General features: G+C 39.6%; 1 protein-coding gene across 6 annotated transcripts in view; it reads right to left on the reverse strand.

Annotated features, from left to right (window-relative positions):
- Nucleotides 1-16220: 16220 nt before the first annotated feature.
- The window catches only part of RPH3A (rabphilin 3A), a 480291-nt gene continuing 473744 nt past the window's right edge, over nt 16221-22767 (reverse strand). For all 6 annotated transcript variants that reach the window (XM_073562255.1, XM_073562313.1, XM_073562371.1 and 3 more), the window contains one exon: nt 16221-22270. In XM_073562255.1, coding sequence (XP_073418356.1) covers nt 22140-22270 — 131 coding nt within the window. In that variant the 3' untranslated portion in view covers nt 16221-22139. The remainder of the gene's footprint in view (nt 22271-22767) is intronic.

A 22767-nucleotide genomic window follows, 5' to 3' on the forward strand; every position in this document is an offset into this window, starting at 1 on the left:
GAATGTTTAGTTTGCAAAAGAGAAGACTGAGAGGAGACTTAATAGCTGTCTACAAATATCTAAAGGGCTGTCACATTGTAGAAGGATCATCGTTATTCTCATTTGCACATGGAAAGACTAGAAGCAATGGGATGAAACTGGATGGGAGGAGACAGATTAGATATTAGAAAAAACTTTTTGACAGAGTGATCAATGAGTGGAACAGGCTGCCAAGAGAAGTTGTGAGCTCTCCTTCAATGGAAGTCTTCAAACAGAGGCTGGACAGACATCTGACAGGGATAATTTAGGGAATCCTGCTTTGAGCAGGGGGTTGGACCAGATGGCCCAGGAGGTCCCTTCCAACTCTATGATTCTATTCTATTCTATGAATCATTGGTCCTTACGGGACCTTATTCATGGCCATCAGTCTCCTCGTGTTGAAGTTATGTATGCTGATGAATTGTCAGGATACTATACTTCTGAGAGAACAGATCAGCAATACCACTACATGCTACATATATTTGTTTAAGGTATCATTAAATTAGGAAAGCATGAGACGGCACATGTAATGAGGGATGAGGGAGTGGCGTCAAGCCACTTTGCCTTGGATAATGCATTTTGCGGGGCTGTGAGCTAAAATTTTATCCAGCTAGCCACACTCAGCACTTTCAGAATTTGTAGGCTACTTTTATTGTATCGACAGTCCAAAAATGATCCCTTTTTGGTGGTATATGCATGTTAATGCAGCGGTTTATAAATAAATGGTGCAAAGGGAAGCTTTTTGCACAAGCAATCTAAAAATTATCCCTTTAATTGGGAAGACATAACTGGTATACTAATTTAAGCATGAAAGAGTTATCATTTTGCAACTAGGATTAAATAATTCCTTTTTGGGGGTCTGCAACTGGTTTGCTAATTACAGAATTAGTCAATTACAAAGGATCCTTCTCAAGGTAACTAAAAATTATCAGCTTTTTTTAGAGAAACAAAAAAAAACTACTGTTTGCAAAGTGAAGAAGCTATTGCTTGTTATCACCAAGCCTTTCCAAAAATTAGCCCTAATTTGTAAGCTGTTTCATATTTGTGTACCCTCAAGAAAGTACATTTCCCAGAATCAGTAGTACTGCTTAGCAATATGAAACACAGTGGTCAGCCAGTGGTCTGCCAGCTAGCGTGACTGTGCAGTGTCTGCTGTAAGAGTAACACTGTAGAGAGTTTGATGAGGCAGGCACAGAGATGTGTGGAAGTTTAGTGCCAGCCAGAGCAGACCCAGCATCAGCAGCATTACAAGATAGACATGATGGACAGGGAGTAGATGACCTTTTTGTTTACTGAGGTCTCACAGTTTGTGGCATGGTCAGAAAAACCATGCAGCCCATCATGTCATATATATTATATTGGCTGTTGTTTGTAATTTTGCGAAAGAAAATTACACTGATGAAAGTGAAATCATTTTAATTTTAAAATGTAAAAAATGTAAACAATTTTGCCCTTTCTCACACCAGATGCAGTCACAATAATATTGAATTCCAGCCACATTTAGAAAGAAGCTGAGTTCATTGAATGTTGTATCAAAAAAATTAATACACATAGCAAGATACATTTTCTTGAAATAAAAATAGAATTTTGTGCCCAAACCCAGAAAGGATGAATTTTTAGTAAAATAAACAATGGCGACTAGGTATCTTCCATTATAGGAAATCTGACAGCAACTTTTTGCTACCTCATCTGAGGGGAGCATGATGTAGGCAAAAAGACCCTTAATCCAACAATGTATCACTTAGTTTACTGAATGCAGCAGTTCTGACACAATCAGAGGTTTTAGATTTAAGGCCCCGTCACACACAGCGAGATCGCTAGCGAGATCTCTGATTTTGTGAAGCATCAGCGATCTCGCCAGCGACATCGCTGTGTCACACACATCAGCGTCCACCCTCCCCTGCCGAGCATCGCTGATCGTGGGCCTTTTTTTAATCGTTGGTCTCCCGCTGGCCAGCATGCATCGCTGCATGTGGCAGCGGGAGAGCAACGATCAGCGACGCTGTACACTGGTATCTAAGGTAAACAGCGGGTTTCTAAGAGCTGTGCGGCTCTTGGATACCCGCTGTTTACCCTGCAATATTATTTACGCTGATGAGGGTGAGCCCTTAAAAGGACTCTGTCAGCAAAGAATGATTATTCAAACCAAGTATAGGCACTCCGTGCACCATGGCATGGCCAAACATTTAAGTGCACCTTCCCACCTGCTTGTTTTCTATCACTGATCTTCTCTGGCTCTATGAAGCCAGACTGTCAATCAAAAAAATGGGGCTGGAGGTGGAGATAGAGGGAAAACAAGCAGGTGGGAAGGTGCACTTAAATGTTTGGCCAAGCTACGGTGCACCAAATGTCTATACTTGGATTGAACAGTCATTCAGTTTTGATAGTCCCTTTCATCACACATCGCCTGCGCTATGTATTGCTGAAGCCAATAACCTCCTCCTCTGATGACATCACCTCCGCAGTTCCTCTTTCTTGTGCACCAGAGAATTATCATCATCATCATCCCTGGTTACTCTGACAAGAGCATCAGTGGGGATATTGGCATGAGCTCCTTCCATGTGCCCGATTACCATCTTGAAATTTTCTATGGCCTAAAGGGCTATTATCACTGCCAATGCCCGAAGACCCACAAACATAGTTTGTCACTATAATTCTGTTCTCCATTTTCTCTGAACACTTGTCATCTGAGAAAAAAGGTTAATTGTTCATCTCTTCCAATAAATCAACTTGAAGAAGTTGTTCTGGTGCAGTATGTTCCACAGCTCTCTAGGGTGCTGTGAATTAGGGGACTATGGGGCAGAACAGAAGCTGGTGTCATTGACAGGTTGGAAATTCCACTCTGTACAACATTAAGTGTTATGGCAGCAGAGGATGCGGGTGAGTGGTGTTTAGTTTTATTTTTTAATTTGTAGGGGAGATTTGTTTGGTTTAAAAGTCTCCCATCCTTAACAAAAGATGCTTAACCTTAAATAAAGAGGTCACTATGTAGGTAAATGTGCAGAAAGTAATGCGAAAGAACAACCAGGAGTATTGTGCCGCCTACGACTATAGCTATGACTAGTCAAACAGCTGCAAAAGCTAAACTCTATAAAAATTTAAAAAACAATAATTTTGCACTATTTGTTTTAAACAATGACGATCCTCCCCTTCAACCAAACTTAAGTGCAATTAAGGAAACTGAAAATGGTAGGCTACAAAGTTTCTACACAAATGTATTTAAACAAATATGTGGCAACAGTGTGCAGTATGGCCCTCTGACAAAGGCTCTGCCAAAACGTGCATTGGGGTGAGTGCAGGTCCTCCTTAGATCCTTTTTGCCCCCTTAACTACATCAAGTGAGGTAGCTATATATGTCATATGAAGGGAGAATACATATTTACCTTTAGTATGCTGATTACATGTCATGCATTTGTGTATAGGCTTTATGGGGTGTTGCAGTTACTGTTTAAAATGTATTATGGTGTTTATATTGAAAGAACCTAAGGTATACTGAACCCCCCTGTTTGGATCCTTGTGATTGATGTGCGTCCATTTATTGCATACCTGCATTATATTCCCTCCTCCTTCCCCTTGTATTTGATTTATTGAATAGAGTTTTGTACTTTTTATTAACACTCAGGACTTTTTGATCGTCTTTTTTTCTCCTGTCTAGTATGGTCTTCGGATGTATGGTATACAATTAAACCATACATGAAAAATAAAAACTATTTTTTATATTAAAGGTGAAAAAAGCAAGGCCATATGCGTTCACAAAATAGTATGGGGCCCAAAAATGTAGTTGAAATCACGTGCCAAAAGCAAGCACCTGCAACTGGCTGCTGTATTCATGTGGGGTGTGCGTGTGCCTATTATGCAACTATTAGAGCAATGAAGCAGGCTAAAAATATTAAGGATTATGAAGATTTCTCTTTAAAAAAAATTGGCTTGCTCATTTCAATATACCAGAGTCAATTCAGATTGTGGTACGAGTTTCGATTTTTTTAGCAATAAGAGTTTTATAATAATAATAATAATAATACATTTTCTTTCTATAGCGCCGACATATTCCGCAGCACTTTACATTTCAGAGGGGACGTGTACAGACAATAGACAATACAGCATAACAATAATCACATAGATCTTAACAGATACCAAGAGGAATGAGGGCCCTGCTCGCAAGCTTACAATCTAGGAGGAATAAAAAGGGAGACACAAAAGGTGGGTGGTAACAGTTGCCTTGATTGTATGGACCAGCCATAATGTTAAGTGTGTAACAGTACAGATGCAGACGGCTAATGGATGCATAAAGCATGTGGGAACATGATGCGGGAAATCTGGCTATGGTAAAAACATTTGGCTGTACCACATTGGGATAGATTAGGTTAATTGTTGTGAGTTCATTTTCTGGTCCATCAGTTGTGAATTCTCCTGCCAGGCTCCCTCTGGTGGTAACAGGAGGTAGTGAGGCTGATTTAATCAGTAGAGATCTGCCACCTGATAATGAGGATGACGATTGGACCTCAGGAATCTCAGACTGGATTTAAGACAGCCGACTCCCTATTCTGGTGCTGGTGATTCCTTCTGGCTTGTCAGGTCTTGGTTTTCAGCTCTGTTCCAGTTATCTAAAACTAAGTTTTTCTGCTAATGTTCACACTTGATATTGTTGGTCTATTCAGTTTTTTGTGTGGTCAACCTGCCCCGGCTGGGGCTGTGCTGAATTTCCACTCTTATTTACCTGTATTTGCCAATTTGCTTTTTGTCCCTTATTAGATTGGCCTCTTTTTGCTCTGTCTCAGAATATTTCAGAGTGCTGATATAGTGGGAGAAGTCTAGTGACTTCAGGGTTAATTTTGCTATCAGAAGTGTTGCACATTATTTTTGTAGGGTTTTTTGCAGATTGCAGACAGGGTCTTTCCTTTCCTATCCTTTCTAGTTAGTTTGGGACCCATCGTTTGCTCAGCCTATTTTCCTGCCTGTGTTTGTGCTTTCATCTTGTTTCACCGTCAATACATGTGTGGGGGCTGTCTTTCCTTTGGGGTCTGCTCTGGGGCAGTTAGTTTTCCACTTTTCTTGCTTCAGGCTTATGTAGTTCTCCGGCTGTGACGAAGCATCTAGGATCATCGTAGGTACGCTCCACGACTGCTGCTAGTTGTGTGGTTAGGATCAGGGCTCTGCATAGTTACCAACCTCTCTGGTTTTCTGTGACTTAGCTTGTTTTGTTTTTTTCTCCTCAGTGACCCATTCATAACAGAATCACCAGCCATACCGCAGATTTTAGGGTACTCAAAAGCAGGAAAAAGTTGTTAAAAAAAGGGTCAGAATTTATTTTTTATATTTTTTCATCTTTTTTTCTGGGGCCGTAGGAGGATTTTGTTTTTCCTAATGGGGATTAAGCAATTGTCTGATCGTGTGGAGCAACTTGCTGCTGAAGTACAGGGAATTTCCACCACCTCATACAGTCACATGCTGCTGAACCTAAGATCCCTACTCCTGATGTGTTTTCTGGGACTCGGTCTAAATTTCGGAATTTTAAGAATAATTGTAAATTATTTCTTGCCTTGAAACCTAACTCATCGGGGAGCTCTGTGTAGCAGGTTAAAATTGTCATCTCCTTGCTGCTCGGCGATCCCCTGGATTGGGCTTTTCCTCTGACACCTGAAAATCCTATTCTGACTAATGTGGATGCATTTTTTCAAGCCTTGGGGTTGTATGATGAACCTAATGCTGTTGATCAAGCTGAGAGAACCCTGTTGGCATTAAACCAGAGTCAGGATACTGCAGAGTTATACTGTCAAAAATTCCGAAAGTGGGCGTCCTTACTACATGGAATTATAGTGCATTGGCAGCTATCTTTCGGAAGGGTTTATCAGAGACTGTAAAAGATGTTATGGTGGGATTTCCTGTTCCCTCTGGTTTGGATGATTGTATGTCATTAGCCATTCAAGTTGATCGGCGTTTACGTGAACGTAAAACTACACGGGAGGCGCTGTCACCTTTTGAACAAACATCTGAACCTATGCAATGTGATGGGGTTTTGTCTAGGGCGCAACGTCAGGAGTTTAGAAGGCATAATAAGCTGTGTTTTTTCTGTGGAGACATCTCTCATACTATTTCTGTCTGCCCTAAACGAGAGAAACGTTTTGCACACACATTTGCTGTGGGCAGTGTACAACCTAAGTTTCTTTTGGCAATTACACTGATCTGCTCCTTATCCACGTTTCCACGAAGGCTTTTGTGGATTCAGGAGCAGCGTTGAATCTGATGGATTTGGACTTTGCTAAACGTTGTGGTTTTTCCATGACGCCTCTGCGGACGCCTATTCCTTTGAGAGGTATTGATGCTACTCCTTTGGCGGAGAATATACCTCAGTTTTGGACCCAGGTGACAATGCGAGTTGCCCCAGACCACCAAGAAAATTGTAATTTTTGATGCTGCATAATTCGCATGATACTATTGTTCTGGGTTTTCCTTGGTTGCAAACTCATATCCAGTTTTGGATTGGAAATCTGGGTCTGTGGTGAGTTGGGGTTGTCAGTGTGTTCTTAGGGACGCTCCTATTTTCCCCATCTGTCCTCAGTCTCATGATATTCCTGATTATCTAGCCGAATTTTCTGATGTATTTAGTGAGAGCAAGTCTGCGCCTTTGCCTCCTCATAGGAGTTATGACTGTGCAATTGAGTTGAGCCCTGGGTGTAAATTTCCCAAGGGTCGGCTTTTTAACTTATCAGTACCTGAACATGATGCTATGTGATCCTATATTAAGGAGTCGTTGGAGAAGGGTCATATTAGACCATCCTCGTCACCTTTAGGTGCTGGGGTTTTTTTGTGGCCAAGAAAGATGGTTCATTAAGACCGTGTATTGATTATCGTTCCCTTAACAAGATGACGGTTAAATATCAGTACCCGTCACCTCTGATGTCGGATTTATTCTTCAGAGTTAAGAGTGCCTGCTGGTTTACTAAGCTTGACCTCGGGGGGGGCGTATAATCTTATTTGCATCAAGCACGGGGATGAATGGAAGAATACTCCGGAGGGACATTTTGAGTACCTGGTGATGTCTTTTGGACTCTCTAATGCCCCTTCTGTCTTCCAATCCTTTATGAATGATATTTTCTGAGACTTTGTGGATAAGTTTTTGATCATCCATCTGGATGCTATTTTGATCTTTTCTAGTGATTGGGATTCCCATGTGGAACATGTCCGGACTGTGTTCCGATTTTGAGGGAGAATTCCCTGTTTATTAAGGGATTGAAATGCCTCTTTGGTGTACAGAGGATTTCATTTTTGGGATTTATCTTGTCTCCATTGACTATTGAAATGGACCTGGCCAAGGTACAGGCCATTTATGATTGGGTTCAGCCTACTTCTTTGAAGGCCCTCCAGAAGTTTTTGGGTTTTGCTAATTTCTATCGTAAATTTATAGGTAATTTTTCTGGTATTGTCAAACCACTGACTGATCTGACCAAGAAGGGCGCTGATGTGCTGAATTGGTCTCCTGAGGCTGTCTCAGCATTTCAGGAGCTTAAGCAGAGATTTACTTAAGCTCCAGTTTTACGGCAACCTGATGTCTCACTTCCATTTCAGGTGGAGGTAGATGCTTCTGATATTGGTGCAGGAGCTGTTTTGTCCCAAAAAGACCCTGTGACTTCTAAGATGAATCCCTGTGCCTTCTTTTCTCGAAAGTTCTCCCAATCTGAACGCAGCTATGACGTGGGGAATCGGGAATTGTTGGCCATGAAATGGGCATTTGAGGAGTGGAGACATTGGTTGGAGGGAGCTAGACATCAAGTTGTGGTCCTCACCGATCACAAGAATTTGATTTATCTGGAGTCGGCCAAACGCTTGAATCCTAGACAGGCTATTTGGGCCTTGTTTTTCACGCGTTTTAATTTTGTGGACTCTTTTCTTCCGGGCACTAAGAATGTTAAGGCAGACGCCCTTTCTAGGAGTTTCTTTGCCGATTCCCTTAGTGTGACCGAGCCTACTACCATCCTAGGTGAGGGGGTAGTTCTTTCTGCCATTTCGCCCGATTTGAGACACGCCCTGGAGGAATTTCAGGAGGATAAACCTGAGCATTGCCCTATGGGAAAATTGTATGTTCCTGACCAGTGGAGAAAGAGAGTGATGTCTGAAATTTATTGCTCTGCATTGGCTGGTCATCCAGGTATTTTTGGTACCATAGATTTGGTGAGTCGGTCTTTTTGGTGGCCTGCCTTATCTTGGGACGTCAGGAATTTTGTACAGTCCTGTGGGGCTTGTTCTCGGTCTAAACCCTGTTCTCATTCTAGTGGGTTGCTGATGCCCCTGCCGGTGCCCAAGAGGCCATGGACCCATATCTCAATGGATTTTATGTCTGATCTTCCTGTCTCTCAGAGCATGACTGTTATCTGGGTGATATGTGATAAATTTTCGAAGATGGTCCATCTTGTACCACTCCCAAAGTTGCCATCTTCTGCTGAGTTGGTGCCCTTGTTTTTACAACAGGTGGTTCGGTTACATGGGATTCCTGAGAACATTTTGTCCGACAGAGGAGTCCAGTTTGTTTCCAGATTCTGGAAAGCCTTTTGTTTCAGTCTGGGAATTCAGTTATCCTTCTCCGCGTTTCATCCCCAGATCAATGGACAGACTGAGAGAACAAACCAGACCTTGGAGTCTTATTTGAGACGTTTTATATCTGCTGATCAGGATTATTGGGTCTCATTTTTGCCCTTGGCCGAATTCGCACTGAACAATAGAGCTAGTTCTGCCACTTTGATGTCACCCTTTTTCTGTAATTTTGGGTTTCATCCTCGATTCTCTTCAGGGCAAGTGGAATTTTCGTCCTGCCCAGGTGTGGACACTGTGGTTGAGAGAATGCAGCAGATATGGGACCAAGTGGTGGATAAGTTGTCACTCTCTCAGGAAAAGGCCCAGCGATTTTCCAACCGGCATAGGACCATTGGTCCCCGGTTTAAAGTGGGTGATATGGTTTGGTTGTTGTCTAAGAATATTCCTATGAAGGTTGCATCTCCAAAATTTAAGCCAAGATTTATTGGACCTTATAAGATTTTGGAGATTCTTAATCCTGTTTCTTTTCGATTGGCTCTTCCAGTTACTTTCAAAATCCATAACGTATTTCACAAATCTCTGTTAAAGAGGTTTGTTGAGCCAGTGGTGCCTATGGCAGCACCTCCTGACCCTGTGTTGGTTGAAGGCAATGTGGAATATGAGGTAGAGAAAATATTGGATTTTCGTTTGGTTAGACGGAGACTCCAGTATTTGGTCAAATGGAAGGGTTATGGCCAGGAGGATAATTCTTGGGTCTCTACCTCTGATATTTATGCCAATAGATGGGCCCGGTGAAAAGCACGAACCAATCCTGATCGGCCTGGTGCCGTGGATGAGGGTTCGGTGACCCCTCCTCAAGGGGGGGTACTGTTGGGAGTTCATTTTCTGGTCCACCAGTTGTGAGTTCTCCTGCCAGGCTCCCTCTGGTAGTAACAGGAGGTAGTGAGGCTGATTTAATCAGTAGAGATCTGCCACCTGATAATGAGGATGACGATTGGACCTCATGAATCTCAGACTGGATTTAAGACAGCCGACTCCCTATTCTGGTGCTGGTGATTCCTTCTGGCTTGTCAGGTCTTGGTTTTCAGCTCTGTTCCAGTCATCTAAAGCTAAGTTTTTCTGCTAATGTTCACACTTGATTTTGTTGGTCTATTCAGTTTTTTGTGTGGTCAGCCTGCCCCGGCTGGGGCTGTGCTGAATTTCCACTCTTATTTACCTGTATTTGCCAATTTGCTTTTTGTCCCTTATTAGATTGGCCTCTTTTTGCTCTGTCTCAGAATATTTCAGAGTGCTGATATAGTGGGAGAAGTCTAGTGACTTCAGGGTTAATTTTGCTATCAGAAGTGTTGCACATTATTTTTGTAGGGTTTTTTGCAGATTGCAGACAGTGTCTTTCCTTTCCTATCCTTTCTAGTTAGTTTGGGACCCATCGTTTGCTCAGCCTATTTTCCTGCCTGTGTTTGTGCTTTCATCTTGTTTCACCGTCAATACATGTGTGGGGGCTGTCTTTCCTTTGGGGTCTGCTCTGGGGCAGTTAGTTTTCCCCTTTTCTTGCTTCAGGCTTATGTACTTCTCCGGCTGTGACGAAGCGTCTAGGATCATCGTAGGTACGCTCCACGGCTGCTGCTAGTTGTGTGGTTAGGATCAGGGATCTGCAGTCTGCATAGTTACCAACCTCTCTGGTTTTCTGTGACTTAGCTTGTTTTGTTTTTTTCTCCTCTGTGACCCATTCATAACAGTTAATGTGTTGAGGCGGTAGGCCAGTCTGAATAAATGAGTTTTCAGGGCACGCGTAAAATTGTGGGGATTGGGGACTAATCGTATTGACCTGGGAAGTGCATTCCAAAGAATTGGCACAGCACGTGTTTAGTCTTGGAGACGGGAGTGGGAGGTTCTGATTATTGAGGATGCTAACCTCAGGTCATCAGCAGAATGGGGGGCGCGGGTAGGATGGTATACTGAAACAAGGGAGGAGATGTAGGGTGGTGCTGAGCCATGAAGAGCTTTGTGGGTGAGGGTAATAAGTGTGTACTGGATTCTGGAGTGGATGGGTAGTCAGTGTAATGACTGACACAAGGTAGAGGCATCGGTGTAACGATTGGCGAGGAATATGATCCTGGCAGCAGCATTCAAGAGAGATTGGAGGGGGGTGAGTTTGGTAAGAGGGAGACTGATTAGAAGAGAGTTACAATAGTCGAGACGAGAATGAATAAGAGAAACAGTAAGAGTTTTTGCGGAGTCAAAAGTAAGAAAAGGTCGAATTCTAGAAATGTTTTTGAGGTGCAAGATAACAAGAGCCAGCCAGTGATCATATGTGGGGGAGAAAGGAAAGCTCAGAGTCAAGCAAGACCCCAAGACAGCAGGCATGTTGCTGGGGAGTAATAGTGGAACCACACACGGAAATGGCAATGTCGGGTATAGGTACATTAGTAACGGGAGGAAACACAAGGAGTTCAGTCTTTGACAGGTTCAGTTTCAGATATAGTGAGGACATGATGTTAGACACAGCGTTTAGACAATCGCTGGTGTTTTCTAGAAAGGCAGGCGTGATGTCAGGAGAAGAAGCATATAATTGGGTGTCATCAGCATAGAGATGGTACTGGAAACCAAATCTACTGATTGTTTGACCAATAGGGACAGTGTACAAAGAGAAGAGGAGGGGGCCTAGGACTGATCCTTGAGGAACCCCAACAGTAAGGGGAAGATGAGAGGAGGAGAAGCCAGCAAAAAATACAGTAAAGGAGCGGTCAGAGAGAAAGGAGGAGAACAAGGAGATAACGGTGTCCTTGAGGCCAATGGAACGGAGCATAGTGAAGAGGAGCTGATGGTCCACAGTGTTGAATGCTGCCGAGAGATCCAAGAGAATTAGCATGGAGTAATGACCATTTGATTTAGCTGTTAGTAGATCATTAGAGACTTTAGAGTTTTAGAACTGAACCTTCGTTATTGCATTGTGTGAAAAAACTAAGCCATTAAGGTGCTGTTACTGCATTTAATCACATATCATGGGTAACTGTACTGCTACAACAGTGCCCCATATATCACCTGAATCTTTGAATTCGTATCCACAGATTGAGACTATCAATACAATTTTCTATTTCATCAGCACTGAAGTAGAACACCACAATCACATTGCAAGTTTATCTATGCCTATGAAATGTGTTCTGAGCAACTATTCATATATCGTCGGCATAAAATAGTATTCCTTGGCCAACCACTATCTTCTATACTGGATATGACCAGACTCACCCTCCCACCCATGATTAGCTGGGCTAGGCTGCTTGATATGATTGCTGCAGGGCATGCTCACTGAGCCTTCAGCATGGGCTGGGTTTTTTTTTTACGATCATTGTGAATCAAATTTTAGTTTGTTAGAAGTTGCTTGGAAATGCAAATTTCAGGATATTTGAACAATTCACTCATCTCTACCACCAACCCATTAAAGTCTTTTATTGTTTCCATAGCTGCTCCCTAAATCTCCTGCACCATATGACGGCGGCTCTTTCTTGTCCACTCACACAATTTACCGTTATGCTTACATTAAGAATAGGAACTATTAGAATCTAGTTTTGAGTCTCATAGACGTGCATTGAGAAAGTGACCTTAGCCCATATAGATGATATTGGGTCACAATTAAAGTCACATGATGTAGGAGAGGATCAGAGCAGTAATGGAAACAGCAGAAGACCGCAATAGGTTAGTAGTTTAATGCGCACAGTGTACGCACATTGCTAACGGAATGATAGTGTAGCTAAAATTAACTACTAGCATGTAAAAACCATTTTCCATATCAGAGGGGTTCAAAGTCATTAAAAATAAATTCCTGCATTTGATCCTATAACATTTATGTCTTGACTGCATTTTTCTGGAATGTTCAGACAAATATTGCAGCATCAAGTACTATAATATGTACGTGATTCTAGTTAATTTTAATTTGCAACATGCCATTTAATGTTTAATTTATTTAGAACTGCAGAAGTAGAACATCAAGAAAACTCTTATGGCATACATATAGAATATATTCTTCTGTAGCTAATATTTCATCAAAATTGCACAGAGCACTGGAGGGTTGTCATAATGAATATGCAAATAGCTAACTGTTTCTGCATATGGATGCCCTGCCGTTTTCGCTAACATAACAGATGGTCTTTGACGTATTTCAAGCCAAAGGATTCGAGGTGACAGAAACAATAATTTTGAGGCAATCATAAACTATCTTTTTAATCACCGATCAAGGCAACTTTAGCCTGGTTAGGACTTCATCTAATGTGTTGAATTTTATTTTTATTGCTTTTTGGATGCCAAATTATTATGGTCAGGGTGAACTTATTTTACATATTCTAAAAGTGGATTTCAATTATCTTAATATCACAGAGTGAGTGTGTTTTATGTTTTCTCAGGAACTATAAATAATTGTAAATGATAATTAGAATTAGTGTCAGACATGTAACTAACACAGAATAGTAGAACTGAACTTTGTTTTCTTGCAAACATATTTTTGCAGCTCTTTAAGCTCTGCTGTACTTCAAACCTGTTTTCCTGTGAGATGGAACCGGCAGATGTGTCAGTTAGGCCAGGGTCACACTTGCGAGTGTGATGCGAGAAACTCGCATCAATACCCGGCACTGCTGCTGGCATTCGGACCAGCTGCATTCTCCGGTCCCAAGTGCCGGCGACAGTGCCGAGTATTGATGCACGAGATTCTCGCATCACACTCGCAAGTGTGACCTCGGCCTTATAATCACACACAGCTCTGCAGTGAGCTCAGTAGTGCAGAGAGCGGCCATCACACTGGCAATTCCCTCTTTTATTCAATATAAGCCCTGTGGGACAGATGCTCATGCAGATATACCATTACACTGCTCAAAAAAATAAAGGGAACACTTAAACAACACAATGTAAGTCCAAGTAAAATAAAAGTGAATTTTCCAGGGCTAGAAGGATTTTTTCTAGTGATGAGGGCTTCTGCACAGAGGGAACCATGATCAGTAATATATTGATGGACAAGAGATACAATAGATAAAATAATAACCGTGCTTTCAATCATGCAAAAAATACTCCACGTCACAATTTACTGTACACTCGAGATAAATATAAGAATTTTTCTTCCTTTTCGCCTTCTGCCTTCACCTTCTCCACGCATATAGTGCACAGTTCATTACCAATACACTATTCACATTCACCATTATTGAAGGTGGGTGTAAGTTTGTAGCCAAAAGAGGTCGGTCACTTGGTGACTTCTTGTCACCAAGTTTGATCCATAGCCCTAAACCATCTTCTCCTTGGATTTTCATTACAGGCTTTTTTAAATGTGCTACCAGCAGATGTAATGTGTGCTGAATTGCAGATAACAGAAAATGCATCTTCTTTTCTACACAAGGCATATCCTATCAAATTAAATCATTCATTAATGGCGATTGTGTAATTTACTGTATTCAGTGCAACAGGTGTCAATTGTACTATATAGGCTATACCACCCCAAAATTAAAAAAAAAAAGGATAGCTGAGCACATTAGCAATATTGATAACAATAATTCTGGATATTCTGGGGCAGCAAAACATTTCATCACTGTGCATAAAAAGTGATGTTTCTTGTTTTTCATTTTTTGGTATCGAGAAGGTAGATCATCCTGTCCACGGGGGTGATTGTCAGAAACAGTTTGGCTTTATGCGAAACCTTCTGGATCCTGCAACTAGAAACCAAATACCCCCACTGTATTCCAGAAATGATCTCTTCTTTATTTATTAGAATTTCCCTTGTATGTAATATGTTTACCAACTACTCAATTATTTATCTACTGTTTATTCTATGGCATATTATGAATTTATTTTCTGTGGTCTTTGGTTGTATTTTTTCTGCGGTCTTTGGTTATATTTTTTCTGCATTAACTCTTTCTTGGACTAAAAGCAGCTGATGTTTTCTTGTTTCAATTAGATTAATTGTTCTCACCGGTTTATGAGAATTGTTATAAATAGTCATTAGAGATGAGCGAGTTTGTTCGGATTTGGTTCCGAATACAATCGGATTCGAATATTAATTTTGCAATATTCGTCGAACACAGCCGAATGTCATTAGTCAGTTGGAGTAAAAATTACCGAATATATTCGGAAACGATCATTACACTTACATTCGGCACGAGTATTGTTGGAATATGGCTCGAATATGTCAAAATCAGATTTGGGGACAAAATCCGAACAAATTCGCTCATCTCTGCTCAGAAGGTATTTGTATATAATTGAGATATGAGTCTGTTGTCCAGCTACAGCTGTTCCATTGACTTAATGCCATCGCTCTTAAAAGATATCATGGTGCAGATCAGGACGACATTAGAGGCTCAAACGGCACTGAGACTCTGCAGTAAGCTGCATCACACATGATACACAGAGATGTGATGACAGAGTGGGAGTTACAGAACAGCAGTGCTTTAACTCTGATCTGCTGTATATTATCACTGGTACCCAAAGATACCAGATGCAAAGCAAAGAACTTTAATTTTTCTACTCACATCTAAATGAGATCTCAAAGACAGTGAGGACTTGGTACAGAATGTATATTAGTACTTTCTATACCTCCTGATATGGCATCCACCTTTCCGTAATTTGTACAAAATGGCAGCAGTAGCCAGGGAACGACGTAGGAGCTGAAGAGCCACATGTTAGTCATGAGTTGCTGTTTGTGAACCATGCATTGTAATATATTGTTCAGTTTAGAAAAATGGATGTGTGATCAATACAAAGGAATGGCACATGACTTATTCCATCCAAAGACCTCACAAAGGACCAGGGGACATTCAACATATGTGGAGGAAAGGCGATTCTGGCTGGTAAATAGGAAGGGGTTCTTAAATCTTTACAGTTAGAGTGAGGAGACTGTGGAATACTGACTGCAAGAAGTAGCAATGGCAGACATTATCAGCATTTAGAAATGGGCTAGATTTATTTTTTTTAGAATAAATTACGTGTGCTACAAATAATTTAGCGATATAAAGTATATAATTGGTGGAGAAAGGTTGAACTTCATGACTGTCATGACTGTCTTTTTTCAACCTAATGTGGTGTAGTTACCACTATGTCAGCTAGGGGGCGCTGTGTGGGTGTCCCAGGACGGGTGTACAGGCACATTCAGTGTGGTAACAGGAACAGGGTCCTAAATGACCATTATGGGTCTCAAGGTGGGTGGCCTTGGGATGCAGGCTCCAGGGTGTATTGATCAGCAGAGGTACTGCTGATCTTTCTGTTACACTGTGTCAGGGAAGCCTGTGTGTGTCTATACAACCTTTAGTGATGTCATAGCCATGTGATCACCTGTGGGTGTGGTTACAGGGCTATGTAATTGAGGTGTTTGGCACATGTGAGAGAGTGAGTCTGTCTGAGTGTGGACAGACTTCCATGTGTCCAGGTTGGACACTACAGAGGTTGTATATGGGGAGGACTACACCTCCCAGCATGTGCTGAGACTCTCGGTCCGAGTCTGAAGCCACGGACGTTTATGTTCTTTTGTGCCTAAGCTAGAGGCTATTTTGGTGATACGCTGATTTATGGTTTATGGAGCAAATAAACCTCATGAATTTTGGGAAGAACCTGTCTCATGATTGTCTCCCGCTGCACCTGAACGAGTCGAATCCCTACACTATGTAACTATATAAATGAACAAAATAAACAAATTCAACACATTTACTTGTGTTTTTCTTTATTGGACACATCACATAAGGAAATCATTATGTTATATCTGCATGCAAAGGAAGACAGGTTCTTTTCTAAATTCTTGGTAACATAAGTTAGGTCACTTTTTCTGGTAAATTCACATCATGCTCTTTGAAATGCAAACATCAGCATATAAGTGTCTGCACCATTTCAGTCCATATGTGCATGCGTTATTTACAAAGAAAAAATTATTTCTGCTCAGCTGATGTGTCTGATAATGGCGCATCCAATCCAGTGAAATAATGTACAGGTGAATATGGAGAAATTATCCTAATCTCAGTTTATCAGAAAACACAAATATTAACCAGTTATTGACTGTTTTTCAGACAATTAACACAGAAAACACAAAGTGATAAGAAAATTTTTAACCCAGGATATGCTATTAGTAATCCTATTTTTTCTTCTAGTAATAGTAGTAGTATAATAAATAAAAAAGGATCATGTCTCTTACAATCACAATTTATGTACCACATAATTCATGTCGATTAATATATTGGTTGTATCAAGGACAGATTATTAGCACGTCTTAGCTTCTTCTGTTATACCTTGATATAAGCAAATTGAATTGAATTCACTTTGAATTTCGCCAAAAAAATCAGATTTGCCTGGTCACGTTTCCGAAACTAAAGAGCTTTTTATTTTCTTAGTCTGCACAATCCTTTAAAAAAATTATAAGGAACATCACAACTGATAGGATTCTCTTACTTCAGTAGAAAATAGATTTAATTGATTGCTATTAGCGTGGCCAGAAATATCTTGTACATTAGGCCTCTTTATGAAAAAAGAGCCTTGCTGACCATAACAGCCAATCAGAGCTAAGCATTCATTTTTTTAGACGACTATGGATAAAAATGAATGTTGTTCTGTGATTGGCTAAATTATGATAAATAAGATCTTTTTACTTTTAATATATAATGTTACATTACTTGTATTTATGTACACTTATTACCTTTTACTTATTTTGTGGTATTATTGTTTTTACACAAACTGAACCGCATTAATAATGTCTCGAATGTTATAGGCTGTAATGCATTATTGCACTGGCTTTAAAACAATTCCATTACATTTTGTATAGATTTTATAAAAAATATTACAAATCCAGACAAAGAACTTCTTCAGGAGTGATGATTCTGCTGGATGGATCACAAGTAATGTTGGTAAGACTATACACTATTGGACCTCAATTCTGAAAAGTTTCAAAAGCAACCCAAAACTCCTTGCAGCAACCAAAAAGAGCTCAACTCTCTTAAATTTCTATGAAAAAAAAAGAAATTTAAGAAAGCCCAGTGGTTGGTTGCACCGAGGCCCATTTTTCTGCGACACAGATTTAGTGATTATAGCCGAATAAGTTTTGTAAAGCTTTGGTGTGGGAAAAAGAAAACTTATATCTGGATAATGTTCTTTGTTCTTATTTCATTGCACTTAATTAAAAAAATAGAAAAAGTCCCAGAGTAATTAGAGTCAAGACAGACCAACATAAGCTTTTTTTCATACTACCACCATTAAGCACCGCAACAATACAGAGGTGACACTTTACAGGTTAGATTATCAAGTATACTAAGTATACTAGTAAACTTACCCTGTTAACGAAACAAGAAACATGATATCCTATGGAAAAAATTCTATAATATATCTACATTGATAAGCATTTGAACCCATGCAAATGGCACCAATGCTCTAGCACTGAAGTTCTAGTGAGAATTAACATTCTTTAACATCTGCTAAGCAAAGAGTTACTAGGCCTAAGAAAAAAGCAGGGAATTATTACTTGGGTTATGTGTTGAGACAGTCCTAGAAAATTCAAGACTTTGAGGATTTCATGCCAAGTTGAAAATAGGAACTAAATTGTGGATACCTACTCAACATTTATTATCCAGTTCAACTATAAAAGAAAAAGAAAAACATAGCTAACCTTCATATAAAAAAGTTGCCGAAGAGCTGAAAATGGTGCACATTTTTTATTAAAAATGACTATTATTAAATCTCCCACCATAAAAGCAAATGTCACTCTGCTGGCTGAGAACAGTTTTGCAGCAAAAACAACATATCCATTGTTCATGCGAACACTGCAGCCATTGACTGATGCCAGCAGTGATATTTGCATGCACAACATGTGACCTTTTAGCCCAATAATAGACCACGGTGGTCATATGGTAGACATGACTCATCATTGCAAAACTGGAAAGGACAACCGGCAGTGCTGGGATTTACCCAGTGAGTGAAAGTCATTTTCATTTTTTATTATTTTTCTACCCTTAGGCAACTGTCTCAAAATCCCATGCACTCCCATAAATATTGAAGATTCTCCCAGTGGAGCAAGTATAAAGTTAGGTATTTATAAGGGTATTCAGACCAAGTCTCTTTATAATGCAAGACGAACAGTATACTGAACCTGAAATCCCATGAAAATGCTCTTTCTGTAATTGGTCATTGAGTTCTTAAAGGTGATAAGAGTCAAGGTGACTACATTGAATATCAGTCTAGTAACCTGTTATCAGACAAGGACTAACTGACTTCTCCCTTTACAAAATTAAAAGCCCAAATGGAGTAAAGAAAAACAAGAGGTTAAAGTGAGTCTGACAATTTCATAGTCACAAATATGAGATCATCAGTTAATCCACTTTGAATCCAGCTGTCCTTTCCTCTAGCATCATAGATCATTGTAGCACTAGCGAAGGCATCTATAGAGTCACCTTGATCAAATCTAAGGTCTAAACAAGCACAATATAGTTCATGCTAAAAGTCTTGTAATTTATGTTGGGACACCTCAGAGAAACAGTCAAAATTTTAATACAAAGGGTCATAGAAAAGAGATGATTTTTTTTATATAGATTTCACTTTATTAAAGAACATCAGACTCTAAACCAACGTGTCAGCCTCCCACGGTGTATTCCCATTAATATATTGTGTGAAAAGGTTAATGAGTTAATACCTTAATGTCTAATGAAAGAATAAGTTTAGCTTCACTAAATAAAGTATAGGAAACTTCCACTCACTATATCCCAATTCTGTTAGTATTTGACAAGCTTAATATTTCATATAATTACCAACATTTGCTATGTTTTTATTTCTTACATGATTAATATTTTATTGCATTCTTCATTACTGCTGTGTGACAAATTATGTGAACTATACCCATGTTTATTGATGACTGAGTTATTGCTCATATGAATTGGCTCAAATATTAAAGGGGTTGTCCGACCTTAGGATGCAAGTCCGCAGTCTATGTGACTGCAGACTTGTGAATCTAGACTGCGCGTTGTGACTGTTCTCCAGTGCCAGAGGAGGGAGTTGGCTGTCATGTGACCGCAAGTGTGCAATTTACATACTTCCGTCCAGATTCCAGCTAGACATGTCCAGCCTTGCTCAATACATTTACATTGGGTGGCGCACGTTTAATCTGCTCATGATTGAATTTATGCAAATTGCACACTTGCGGTCACCTGACTGCCGCTCACGGCACTGGAGAATCCTCACAGTGTGCAATGTGTGTGCGGAGAATTCACAAGTCTGCAATCACATAGAGTGACTGCAGATGTGTAAAATAGGTAAAGAAGTGTGTTTTTTATTGGGATTATTTAAATAAGTGAAGAAATTAAAAATGCAAAAACATAGGATTACATTATGGGAAGAAAACGAAGTATCAAACGGCAGTATGGAAACCACTTGAAATATTATCTTCACCACATACATTTAACTTAATTCTCCATAGATGAGATGGAATTACATGGCTTGATTGATTTTCAACAGAGATGGACGTGTTACTATAGGTATTTTGAACCCTTAGGTGGTAGTGCATGTTTTAGTAACAGTCTTGGTACGAGAGAACACAGGCTTAGCAGTATCGAATTCACCAGTCCTAAAAAAATAATAATAATCACTTGATCAACTGCCTGGAGATGCTTAGACCCTTTAATTCAACCTAAAGTGTAACTGACTAACTGGGCAAAAAGTTTCCCAAAAAGCTTTACTTATTGGAACGTTACAAAGAATGTTAAGGAGACACGCCATTGTTCTCTATTACATTATACACTCCCTATGCCAACTGAGACGACATGACAACAAAGCAGCATTGGCATAAATAACCTATCAGGGGCACTGGAAATCCAACTATCAACCACAGCAGGTGACCTCTGTAACCACAGTATTTAGGCAAGGACATTTTTCCCTATTACTAAATTTCTCTACAGCCATATTTAACAATAGAAATTAATGTAATATAGAAAACTGCACTTTACATTGGAATATTTCATCTCTATAGTATTCTCTGAGAACAGCACTGTTAGATGAATTTCACTTTTGATTAAAACAGAGGAGGAGCAGGGCATGGGTTCCCCGCTTGAAGACCAGAAGTAGAGATTATAAGTCATATCTTTTCTTTTACGATGTTCTAGTTAAATTCATATGGAAAGTAGATGAACTATTTGCAAGTTCAAACACAACTTTAGAGAATAGATTTCATGAAAAGACTTGAAAAGTCCTGCATAATAGCAATATTCCATAGCGTTTAGTTTGAATTACTTTGTAATGAATATATCATATGACATTAAGTGCAGAAATTTTGTGCCCCACATGGAAAATCCTTCTGGGTTATCAATTATTTTCAATAGCATTTATCTCTTTTTTAGCCCCTCCACCAAAAACTTTAATAACTCTAAGGGATCTTCCTGCTGTCATTGATTTTTCTTGAATGCAAAAACACAGTCTGAGTTTCATCAGTATTTTTCATCAGAGTATTATCAAACTTTTGGCACAGTTTCATCAGTTTTTCTTTGATAAAAAAAATAACAGAGGTTTTTCAACATTCTCATATCAAACAAATGGCATCTGATTTTTTTATGGACTCAGACCTGCATTGGAAAGATTGATCGAAAGCTCGGATCGAAGTACAACAAGTCTCCGTTTTTTTGTGAGTATCACCCAGTCAACAAAAATGCACAGATGTGTGAACACATCCATATGGCATAATAGGTACAAGTACTATCTGTGAAAAACACCGATCAAACTCGCTAGCGAGACTGACATCTGTATGGGCCCTAATACCAGGGATGTTGGTGCCCAACTTCCCCAACAAGCACATGGTCAGTCCACCCCACTAGGTCATTGTACATGTACTACAGAATCACCTAGAAAAAAAAATTATTCATCTTGTGCCACTTATATAAAAAGAGGGTGGTATTGAACTTTTGCGACTATTACAGTTAGGGTCTCTGACTATTAGTTCTAGTGAAAAAAACAGCAATTCCGACAACTAGAGAATAACAAGTGCTGCGGAAGTTCAATCTAAACAAGATAAATGATTTTTGCCCTATTTTTTTGTAAAAACATTTCATCAGAAGAATACATTATATCACCAGCTGGAAAATTGAAGAACTTGTATCCGAATATATAGTTGTTTTGTGCTCTGAAATATCATCTTGTCACTATATTACATAATGTGGCGCAGGAGACCCCGTACCTGTCAGATAAGCAATCACTATTCCTACTACAAGACAAAATGTGCACAGTTAGATATGTAAGATTTGTTTGTACAAAGACATTGTGCCTTATTAAAGATTTGAATAAAAATAAAGTTCCATTTTATACAGTATATGTTTCTTTAGAATTCAACAGCAATGGACATAAAGGTTTGCCATGTAAGGAGGTAATGCAGCACTGGGCAGAACAACAAACACGGGTATCGTTTCTGTCAGCATTTGCCCCAAGGACATACACAAATGCGGCTTTTTTTTTTTTTTTTTTAAATTGAATAAAGAATATACTAATAGCAACTATCTTATTTCTATCGCTAAAAGCTATAAGTGTGAATGCTCTGGAAGACAAGACAGAAAAAGTTTACAGTGACTTGGTATTGAGCATAAATGCTTGTGAAACACTGCATCTGTCTCTTAATCGCTTGCTACGTGATTTTCATTCTGTAGAACATGCCAGCGTTCAATCTTCTTATCTTTGTTCTTCAGGCACTCATACCAGTGTTTCAAGCGTTCCCCTTTGGCATTGATGCCCAGCTGACAACCACCTGCAGGGAGACATTAAAGAACAGACCTTACTTTAAAATAGGAATAATATCCTCTCAAATATTTTAGAAAGCTAATTCTTACAGCACACATGGAGGTCAGAGTCAGAGACGGTGACCTATTTTTACATTTTATTTTTGATTCTTAAACCTATGATTGCTTAACCACTTATACAATACACTGCCATGCTTGTAATTCATATTTCAGCTTACAGCTCACATCTGCCATACACTAACTTGTCAAAAAATATTTTGGAATTAAAACAAACTTTAGTTATTATTTGTATCAGTAATGATGATTTGTATAGGTGATAATTTCCATAAACATGTTCTTTTCTATGTACTTATTGTAATTGCTTTTTAAAATAATGATTCCCTTATATATCTATTTTGAATAGCACTTATACCTATTGCATGGTAATTAAGTTTTCATTAGGCATTCTTTAAAACGGAACAGTATCTACCATGCAATCATGTTGCATTCATGCTTGGGCAACCAA

Source organism: Dendrobates tinctorius, unplaced genomic scaffold (genome assembly GCF_039654945.1).
Source record: "Dendrobates tinctorius isolate UK_male_01 unplaced genomic scaffold, ASM3965494v1 ptg000003l, whole genome shotgun sequence".
Classification (NCBI taxonomy): Eukaryota; Metazoa; Chordata; class Amphibia; order Anura; family Dendrobatidae; genus Dendrobates; species Dendrobates tinctorius.